The sequence below is a fragment of the Poecilia formosa genome, unplaced genomic scaffold (genome assembly GCF_000485575.1).
Source record: "Poecilia formosa unplaced genomic scaffold, Poecilia_formosa-5.1.2 Scaffold17, whole genome shotgun sequence".
Classification (NCBI taxonomy): domain Eukaryota; kingdom Metazoa; phylum Chordata; class Actinopteri; order Cyprinodontiformes; family Poeciliidae; genus Poecilia; species Poecilia formosa.
This window is the reverse complement of record NW_006799956.1, coordinates 3,137,932-3,148,593: the sequence shown is the minus strand read 5'-3', so window position 1 is coordinate 3,148,593 and position 10,662 is coordinate 3,137,932. Positions and strand designations below refer to the sequence as shown.

Sequence of the window (10,662 nt, the reverse complement as noted above, 5' to 3'; positions counted from 1 at the left end):
TCTTTCAAACACAGACTTCTTCCTGCACACTCTACCAGAGAGGCCAGATTGGTTTGTGGAGGGCTGAACTCATAGTTGTCATGGCAACAGATTCTCTCACCTGACCCGTGAATCTCTGCAGCTCCTCTAAAGTTTCGATTGACCTCTTGACAGCTACTCTGATCAACGTCCTCCTTCACCGACCTTTTAGTTTAGAAGGTTGTGAAGTTTTGCTACTTTCTTGCATTTTGTTGGTCTTTCTGGAATATTTCCGACTGAAACTAACTTTGCCCTCTGATTCTTGTTTTCATGAGTCCATCTTCACTCCCATGTTTAATCAATTACTTTTTTTAAGGATTTTTTTGGCTCCGGTGGTCTTTATTCCACAGTAGATAGATGGGAAAGTGGGTTATGAGAGGCCTCTGTACATCAATTGCTGCTGCTGTACCACGCCCCTAGTCAATTATTATTAATTGTTTTTTGTTCTAGTGGTCTTTATTTGACATGCGTTAAGACAAGAAAATAGTTAAAGAGAGAGAAGACATCCAGCAAAGGTCACCAGGCCAGGAATCGAACCTGCAACAGCTGCATTGAAGACTGAGGCCTCATTATTTGGGTTGTGCTTAACCCCCGAGCCACCACAGCACCCCAAATCAATAACCTTTGAAAATAACTTCTTATATTATTATGCAAAGTCAGGCTTATAAAGATTCAAAGTTAATATTTCCTCATATCCAAAAACAAACAAATTATTACGAAGAAAGAGAGGAAAAGCTCGACGTCATACAAAGCAACTGGAAATGACAGGATTGCATACCAACTGCTGTTGAGTGATGAAATTTCCCCTGTTAAGCAAGGACAACTTAAAAAAACAAAACCCACTCCAGGTAGTGAGGCCGTTCTTTAACAGATTGTTCAGATCCCCATACCTCCTGGAGCTGAGCTGAGAGGCATGGATCATGTATATGAAGTGTCCTCTGTACAGTCTGGGGGTCCCACAGGAGTTCAGCACACTGTGGTGAACGTCCCCATTGAGCCCACAAGAGATTATCTGGTCTGGTCGCTGTGCAGCTTCGTCTATGGAAATATTTTCTGTCTTGGATTGGCGGCTCTCATTTATTCTGTCAAGGTGAGTTTATGCTAATAGTTTCTCTTTAATTTGTCTTAAATTAAGCGTCTTTGAAAAGGACAGAAATCATGAAGAGTGTTCAAATTGGCTTCTGATTCTCCTTTTGGTAAATGAATTTTATGCAGTTTGGACAAATTTGTTAAAATCTAGAGACTAATTTGAATAATCTGGATAATTCAGGATTAGAGACATATAACTTTAAATCACAGTTTGATAGGTTAATTTCACAAAACTCAAACATCAAGGTAGTTCAATGGTATGGATGGCCTTTCTACTGAACCAGGTTAAAAAAACCAGATTAAGACCTCAAAACTGGGTGAATCAAAAGGCTAAATTGACTAAAAATGTATTTTAACTTTCCATTTTTTACTTTGAAAGAGTGTGTGTTTTTCTAAAAATAAATCAATCAATAAATAAATCAATGTGTGATTTGGTAAATCAGAGATAAAAGTCCCAAAGATGCAGCAGGCAATAAGGGAGAACCTGATGTTCTCAGTATGAACCAGTTATTAATACAGTATATATGTTTTCTGCTTTCAGGCCAGAGACCAGAAGATGTTTGGAGATCAGGACGGAGCCAGACGTCACGCCTCCACCGCTCGGACTCTTAACATCGTGGCGACCGTCCTGGCATCACTAGTCATTGTTCTCTCCATTGTTGTGCCCATTATTGTGATTGCAATCTCTTTAAAAAATCATAGATGACACTAAACTTGTGTAAGCTATGAGGGCTTTTCAAACATCGTGACTCCCTTGCTTTTCTGTTTGCACTCTGGTGCCAAAATAAAACTGCAACAGTAGTACTAGTAGTAAGATCTGAGGCAACAAGGAAGTCCACTTGCATAAAGTTCGCTTCCTTAAAATCCGCGGTGTGTTTTTTAGCTCAGATGAATGAAAAGCTGGCACCGTGATGATAATAAAAAAGAAAACAACAGAAACGTCCTTTTTTCTGTGTGGAGAGTTTCCTGTGTAATTTTTTAAACAAATATGTATATTTGGTGACAAACTGACACAGTGGGGGTAATAAAGACAGAAATCTTTGTGACCAAAAGTGAAACCTGGGATTGTTATGACAAAGGAATCATTACATTTATGATATGTGATGCAGAATTGAACAAACAGTCATGAGAAAACAAGCCGCACCAATCAGACAAGGTCATAGAAAGGTCAGTTAATCCCATGGTGAAATTAATGGACACTGAGAGTGTAAATGTTGACTTCAGTGTCAATGGAGTCAGACTAATCAATATATGAACTATTTTTAACATACAACATGTTTTTCAAGTTTGTACTTAGTGGAGTTTAGTAAATTTGAAATTGGCAAAAAAAACAAAACAAAAGCACAACTTAAAATATATCTAAGATATATTTTGTGCTAAAATGGAACAAAGGCAGTTATAGAAAAGGGCAACTTCTTTTTTTTTAGAACATGACTAGACTGAATCTGCTGCTCCTGCTAGCATTCAACTATGTGTAAGATAAACATTTTCATTTTGAAACCTAAGAATGTGAAATTATACATTTTAGGTGATATTTCTATATTTTTTGAGCCACTGATGTTTCAGAAGATCACATAAACCAGGTGAAGTAGTTTAAAATTATCTTGTTGTTTAATGATAATGGGAGTGTCTTCAGTGACAGACTGCTCCATCTTAGGCGCACAAAAGAGCATCACTGTAGATCCTTCCTCCTGGCTGCTGCAAGACGTTATAACCATCTCTGTTCCCAACAAACTCAATGAGTTTTTAAATCCCTGCTGTCATTTGCAGTTGTTTATATTTTTTGTAATGAAGTAGTTTGTTGTTTTTCATGCACAAATACACAAGGATGTGTATTTTGTTTTTGTTAAATGACCATTCGTAGTTGTACATTTCTTTTAAACACAGTGTGCTATTTTTTAATTAATATTTTTTAACTAATATTCTACATTAGTTTAAATATGTCTGTGTCTGCTTACCTCTAATTTGTTGGCTGCACACTGGAATTTTCCCACTGTGAAACTCTAGGAGGATATTTCTAAATCTATTTCTTAATGCCAGCAGTACCGGTTTCCATTTGTTTCCTGTTTTTATTCAGTTGAAAAACAAATGGCAAGAAAATATGGTAAGTACTATTAAATGTCATCCTTCGTGCCTTAAATAAATATAGAAAAGGAATAATCAAACTGTTGAGGTATGATCTAAACCGGCTGCCAGCAACTACTGTGAAACTGAAAGGAAATGGATTTTAAATAATATAAAGTTGAAGCTTAAAACGCAAACTTTTTGAAAACAAAGCTGCAATTGACAATAGGGGTAAAACATCACATCTTCTGCAAAGACCTTGTGGTCACAAATGAATAAATTGCAAATGACGGGAAACAGATATACATACTGCATCATTTATTTCTATTCTTCTCTTTAAGTGTTTTGCGTCACTGTTGCGGTAATTTCTCTGTAATGTGGAATAACTGAATTACATCAGAGTGTCATGTCCTGTTTACCACATGTTTTATTTACCGCAACCTTTGCAACTGCAACTTCATTAGCCAAATCTCTAACTTGGAAAACAAAGGAAGCATGAGTCACATCCTGTTTGTGTCACCGACACTACACAGAACTAAAAAATAAACAAACAAACAAAAAAAAAAAAACACACAAAAAAACCCTGACAGAGATAAAGCAGAAAAACTAAGAAGATTGTATGTGGGTTGTTTTCTTTTTTTCCCCTTGATTATTGTTCAGCAGGTAAAGTGAAAATAATGAGGGTGGCATTGCAAGTTGAGTAAAACTAATAATAGAAAACATTTAAATTCTGTAACAAGCTGATTACTTTCAACATTTTTGGCGACCATGACAAAAAGTCTGGACACTATTGCTTTAGAGCACATGTGTTAAACTCGATGCCCGGGGACCAAATCTGGCCTGCCGCAGCTTTTCATGTGGCCCTCTAGTCTCCAAATTACATCAGTATGTCCCTCCTGTTTGTCACAGATCCATAAAATCATCAGATCCCCACATGCTTTCTGATTTTACTGCAAATATTCTCAAAATTGGCCAAAAACATGATTTGACTCGATGTCAAGTTATAGTCCTGACCAGTGATGTCAGTAACGCGTCAGACCACTTTTTCAGTAACAAGTAATCTAACGCGTAGCTATTTCAAATCCAGTAATCAGATTAAAGTTACATATCACTGTACGTTACTATTTTCTTTTGTACCGTATTTTCTGCACTATAAGGCGCACCGGATTATAAGGCGCACCTTCAATGAATGGCCTATTTTAAAACTTTTTTCATATATAAGGCGCACCGCATTATAAGGCACATAGAACAGACGCTATAGTAGGGGCTGGAGTTATGTTATGCATCCACTAGATGGATCCCTGTCTGTAAGTGACTCATAAGTAACTTTAGATCACCGGGTGGTTCCTTTGTTTCACAAAATTTGTTTCACGTTACATGCAATAACTTGCTCTTTTGACAGAGTTTTCTGTAATCTTCTACGCTCCACAAATCTGGAACAAACTTCCAGAAAACTACAAAACTGCTGAAACACTGAGTACCTTTAAATCTAGACTAAAAACACACCTGTTTGGAGTTTCCTTTGAAGCATAATTGACTAAGAAATTAATAATGGCACTTGACTAAATGTAAGGTTTCGATTGTTGATTCTTTGTGTTTTTATGACGTAAAGAACTTGTTGCTGAAATGTAATATACAAATAAAATTTGATTGATTGATCTGATTGAGCTAACATGATGCCAAACATAAACATGTAGTATAGTACAGAGCTGAAGTTGGTTTGAGATTGCAGATCCGAATTTCAGATGTGGATAAAGGACGACTCTGCCTCATTTTCCAGCATGTTTAATTTGCTCACATTTAAGGACATCAATAATTAACCTCCTCAAACATGGACTAGATTATTTCACATTAAAAGCAGAATATTTTAAAATTGTAAAGCCTGCCTTGTGATTTGCGAAACCTTGTTTGAGTTGAATAAAGGATCATAATAGTGCTTTCACAAAGCGTTTTGGCAATCATACTCACTGTGTTTTGCACTTCCTCTTTTGTTCAGTGGTTACAATTTCCACAGTGAAAACCACAACCTCCATAAAAAGTACGTCTACTCCAAGTAATGTGACAGTACTTCAAGAAACTCTTCAGATACACCTACCATCTGCAACAGAGCTGAGAGCCATGCATCCTGTTTACGCCAACGAGCCGTACCCTGGACACCCTGGGGATCCTGGAGGAGTTCAGCACACCGTAGTGAACGTCCCCATTGAGCCCACAAAGGATTATCTGGTCTGGTCGCTGTGCAGCTTNAACTTTTTTCATATATAAGGCGCACCGCATTATAAGGCGCATAGAACAGACGCTATAGTAGGGGCTGGAGTTATGTTATGCATCCACTAGATGGAGCTGCACTAAACAGAACGTCAACAAAACCGCGACTGGGCCGGGGCGGACGATGGTCACCCTTCTCCGTTCGCCAGCATGTTGGCGGAGAACGTGGTGCTAAATGACCTGCAGACGACCTGATTCTAGACGGTCAGTAGGTAGATAGGTCAGTCAAACTTTAATAACAAACCAGCGTTCTGACAACTATCCCAGCATGCACCGCACGCTTCTTCTTCTATGGGTGAAAATGAAGTTGGTGGCTGCTTGCCGTAGTTGCTAGACCTGTTGTGGCTCAATATTGGTCCATATATAAGGCGCACTGTCGGCTTTTGAGGAAATTTAAGGTTTTTAGGTGCGCCTTATAGTACGGAAAATACGGTAATTTAATTTTATTTCCCAAAGTGACCGCGGTTTCTATGCGACAATTATCAGCAGCGACAGAAACGTAAACAATTTCTGGAGGGACGAGGGAGATGCGCATTTTGTTGCTGGACAAAAGAACTATTTTGAGTTTCTGTCGCCAAGCCCGATTATTATAAGCAGCATTGGGCTTGCAAATTTAATGAGTCGCGGGTTGCGGTTTTGGACTTGTTTTTGAATGTGAAGTTGCTTATTTGGGCTTGGAAATAAGCAGAGACACATAGCAAGCCCCAAAAGTTGTCTGTCATACAGGCCCATCAAAAGTGTCACAATTTCAAAGGCTTGCAACTGCCTTGCTTTCTTTGGTCCAGTACTGATAACAAGTACAATATTTACTGCTCATGAATTTTACATGCAAGAGTAAAATTCAGTCTGCATACAGTATGCAGGTTGCTTAATTTGTTTCTATTAGTTTTAGATTACTGAAATGTCTGCCCATGAGCAACAGTCATATGCAACATGCAAAATACACATAAAGCAATCCAGACTTCTAAAAAAAAATGCTATGTAGTTGCATTTTATTGAAGCTGCAGTACATAACTTTAATAAAAAATATGTTTTCTCCATATTTGTTAAAGCTGTCACCATGTCGTAGCAGTTTGTTATGAGACAGATAATCTGTGAAAACAATCAATCTCCTCCCTGAACTACTATGGCTAGCTAAAATACTGCATCGTTTTGACCAAAACAACCAATCAGAACCAATAGGAGGGTCTTAGTGCTGTCAATCAACCTCATTCATTCACTGCTAAACGTGCTAATGGTGGAGAAACAACTTATCATTACAGGAAAATCGTTTATCTGCCATCACTGGTAGCTATGCTAACTAGACTGAGCATTTACAACAGGTTGTGCTATCTACAGAATAGCACAGAGCAAGGGGGAGGAAGGATGAGCCACATAAGATTGTGATTGACAGCACTAAAACTCTCCTGCCTCTCCTCCCAGTGCTCTCTAGTAGTTTTTAGAGAGCACTGGGAGAAGGCAGAAGAAATAGATTTTTCACAGATTACCTCTCATACCATAATGTCACAACATAATGACAGTTTTAACACGTATGTGGATTTATTTATTTTTTTATAGAAGTGACATACTGCAGCTTTAATTTCACTCAGGAGAGAACAGGTCAGGAGGGACATGGATTAGAGCTGCTGCTGACTCATCTGTTGTTAAGTGGCAAAAGGTACAAGGGACAAGTTAAATATATGAATATCTTCGTAAGTTTTTTTCCTTGATTCATTAAATGCTAGTGAAATTGAGGTAATCAGTAGTCTGTAGCTAAGCTAATTATGCTAAATGGTTGGTAATCTCACACAGTCTACCTACCTCTTAGAGAAAAACTGAGCTATAAATTGACACGCTTGCCTTTTTCTCTCTCCCTCTCTCTATTTTTAATTTTTTTAAAAACTTGACTTTATTACTTTTCTTAGCAGCATAGTAACTGCCACAGTAGTTTGTGTCTTCCACTGTCTGCAGCTGAACATCTTCACGGTGAAGCGCTCCAAGCAGGAACGAACCATTTCATGCAGGGCGGAGGGGGGTGGTTCAGCGCAAATATGGACGTGTTTTTTGGTCTGGGAGTGGGAACATAAAATTTTTACTGCTTAAAAACAATCTTCGAAAATACAATGTGATTAATTTTGTAATTGACAGGGCCCCAATTTTTTTTATTTTTTTTTATTTCTATCAACAATAAATAAAACAATAAATTGTGGAGGGCCCCCTGTTGGTCAGGGCCCCCAGAATTGTCATCACTTTTCCCCCCCTATGCTGCGCCCCTGTCTGTAAGTGACTCATAAGTAACTTTAGATCACCGGGTGGTTCCTTTGTTTCACAAAATTTGTTTCACGTTACATGCAATAACTTGCTCTTTTGACAGAGTTTTCTGTAATCTTCTACGCTCCACAAATCTGGAACAAACTTCCAGAAAACTACAAAACTGCTGAAACACTGAGTACCTTTAAATCTAGACTAAAAACACACCTGTTTGGAGTTTCCTTTGAAGCATAATTGACTAAGAAATTAATAATGGCACTTGACTAAATGTAAGGTTTCGATTGTTGATTCTTTGTGTTTTTATGACGTAAAGAACTTGTTGCTGAAATATAATATACAAATAAAATTTGATTGATTGATCTGATTGAGCTAACATGATGTCAAACATAAACATGTAGTATAACACAGAGCTGAAGTTGGCTTGAGATTGCAGATCCGAATTTCAGATGTGGATAAAGGACGACTCTGCCTCATTTTCCAGCATGTTTAATTTGCTCACATTTAAGGACATCAATAATTAACTTCCTCAAACATGGACTAGATTATTTCACATTAAAAGCAGAATATTTTAAAATTTTAAAGCCTGCCTTGTGATTGGCGAAACCTTGTTTGAGTTGAATAAAGGATCATAATGGTGCTTTCACAAAGCGTTTTGGCAATCATACTCACTGTGTTTTGCACTTCCTCTTTTGTTCAGTGGTTACAATTTCCACAGTGAAAACCACAACCTCCATAAAAAGTACATCTACTCCAAGTAATGTGACAGTACTTCAAGAAACTCTTCAGATACACCTACCATCTGCAACAGAGCTGAGAGCCATGCATCCTGTTTACGCCAACGAGCCGTACCCTGGACACCCTGGGGATCCTGGAGGAGTTCAGCACACCGTAGTGAACGTCCCCATTGAGCCCACAAAGGATTATCTGGTCTGGTCGCTGTGCAGCTTTGTCTACGCAAATTTTTGCTGTCTTGGATTGGGGGCTCTCATCTATTCTGTCAGGGTGAGTTAATAAAATAATTTCCTTAATATAGCCAGGTTCTGTTTGTTACTTTAAAACAGGGGTCACCAACTCCAGTCCTCGAGGGCTACCATCCTGTAACTTTTAGATGCGTCTCTGCTCAAACACACCTGGATCTAATAAACTGCTCGTTTCCAGCCTATTGCAGAGAGGAATGAGTGCTGGTGAGGGAATTCAGACATTTTGGAGCAGAGGTGAATCTAAAAGTTGCAGGATGGTAGTTCTTGAGGACTGGAGTTGGTGACCCCTGTTTTAAAAGAAAAAGGGGGAAAAGGAAAGGAACACACAACTCATGAGCTGATGATTATTAGGGTGAAACACAAGTAGTAGACACCTGAAACCTAGAGAGTAGCAATTAGAGTAACGTGGGGTGGATTATTCAAGTTTAAAGATAAATAACTGGTGATACCTTTGTTTCACAAAACTAAAAAAAAAATATACTTAAGTGGCATTTCTGTCAAACCCAGTTCCAAAATCAGATTAATATCTCCAAACTGCAGGATCATAAACTGCAAAGGGTTTAAAAAAACATTTAAAGTTCCTATTTTCTACTTTGAAAGAGTGTGTGTCAAAAATGAGAAGTCAAGTTGTGGTACAACAAATCAAAGATAAAAGTCCCGATGTTTCTTCAGGCAGTAAGCCTGATGAAACTTTGCCGTTTGACCCACAATAGCTCATATGGAGAATAACCCAATGTTCTGCAAATGAACCAGTTTTAAAATAATATATATATTTTTGCTTCTTTCAGGCCAGAGACCGGAAGGCGCTTGGAGATCAGAATGGAGCCCAACGTCACGCCTCCTCCGCTCGCATTTTCAACATCGTGGCCGTGGTCCTGACTTCTTTAACGGTCTTTATTTACGTTGTGGTGGTCATTGCTGTGTCTGAAAGACGTTATAACAATTAACCAACTTTCATATTGTATGAGGACGATTTGCTCTGGTGCCAAAATAAAACAGTTAAAGTCTGTTTATGTCAAATCTTGTTGTGGAAAATGTTATTCTTCCATCACACCCACTGTTTGTATGTATGTAATTAACATGCCACTGAAACCAGCTCATCCCATGACTAACAACAGCCTTGAGTGAGAAAAAATCACATTCTGTAAACACCTAGTGAATAAATATGAGTGTTTAAAGCTGCAGTGACCAATGAGAGCCTGAAGGAGGGTCTTTTTCTGAAAAGCAGATTTGGTCACATCGGTTTCTGAAACTTGGAAAGTAAAGCAGGAGTGAGTCACATCCTGTTATTGTTGCTTGAAATGTTCTCACAGGTTGAAATCATTAAGGTTGAAAGCATTGAGAAACAGGAACCTTATATTGCTTCAAAAGTAGAAGAAAATATGTTCTTCACAGAGCACTAAAATATGTTGCTTTCTGACAACAGAATTTAATCAGAAACTTGGAGGTGACAGTCAGAGGTTTCATCACAATCCAAGCCAGCTTTACATCAAAAGCAATAAATGAAGTAAAAAGTAAAATAGATTGATAGAAGGTGGCCTAGATCAGAGGGTGACTTTTAAAAAGCTCATCGACAGATGCTAATGGCTATGGAGAGAATATAGATCAGAAAATGTCATGATGACGTCAGAACATGACGGCATAGGATCGTCAGGCACCAACCCGGATCATTCATAACTAGTTTGGGTATGAATGATGCCATCTTTGGTTATATAACTATAACTTTCACTCACTGACAATTGTGAGTGAAAGTTATAGTGTTTTGTTTGGTTTGGCCAGTACGCCAACTTCACTGTCTGGCCACGCCCCCTAAACATGCTCTAAACGATTTTGATAACTTTTACTCCCCCATCGCATAACTACATACTGACCAAAAATAAAGCCAGTAACTCAAAATTCCCAAGGAGGAGTTTGTTAAAGTTCGAGGTGTGTAGACGTGAAAATGACCAAAATTTGCCCTTTGAACCAAAATGGCCGCCTACCTGTACATTTT

The 10,662-nt window shown here is 38.3% G+C and overlaps 2 protein-coding genes across 2 annotated transcripts; both read left to right on the top strand.

The window, feature by feature from the left end:
• The first annotated feature begins 839 nt into the window (after nt 1-839).
• LOC103134509 (dispanin subfamily A member 2b-like) lies at nt 840-2,048 on the top strand. Its single transcript, XM_007546779.2, has 2 exons — nt 840-1,108; nt 1,649-2,048. Exons 1-2 carry the CDS (start codon nt 932-934, stop codon nt 1,811-1,813), a joined length of 342 nt encoding a protein of 113 aa, XP_007546841.1. The 5' UTR covers nt 840-931; the 3' UTR covers nt 1,814-2,048.
• A 6,046-nt stretch (nt 2,049-8,094) lies between these two features.
• Nucleotides 8,095-9,850, top strand: LOC103134507 (interferon-induced transmembrane protein 1-like). Its single transcript, XM_007546778.2, has 2 exons — nt 8,095-8,691; nt 9,458-9,850. The coding sequence occupies exons 1-2, from the start codon at nt 8,509-8,511 to the stop codon at nt 9,614-9,616; spliced, it is 342 nt and encodes a 113-aa protein (XP_007546840.1). The 5' UTR covers nt 8,095-8,508; the 3' UTR covers nt 9,617-9,850.
• Nucleotides 9,851-10,662: the final 812 nt, after the last annotated feature.

Bases quoted from the DNA above. Each gene is read 5' to 3' on its own strand.
- LOC103134509 (XM_007546779.2), top strand. From the start codon at position 932: ATGGATCATGTATATGAAGTGTCCTCTGTACAGTCTGGGGGTCCCACA. The intron at 1,109-1,648 runs GTGAGTTTATGC...TTCTGCTTTCAG, and splicing joins CTCTCATTTATTCTGTCAAG to GCCAGAGACCAGAAGATGTT.
- LOC103134507 (XM_007546778.2), top strand. From the start codon at position 8,509: ATGCATCCTGTTTACGCCAACGAGCCGTACCCTGGACACCCTGGGGAT. The intron at 8,692-9,457 runs GTGAGTTAATAA...TGCTTCTTTCAG, and splicing joins CTCTCATCTATTCTGTCAGG to GCCAGAGACCGGAAGGCGCT.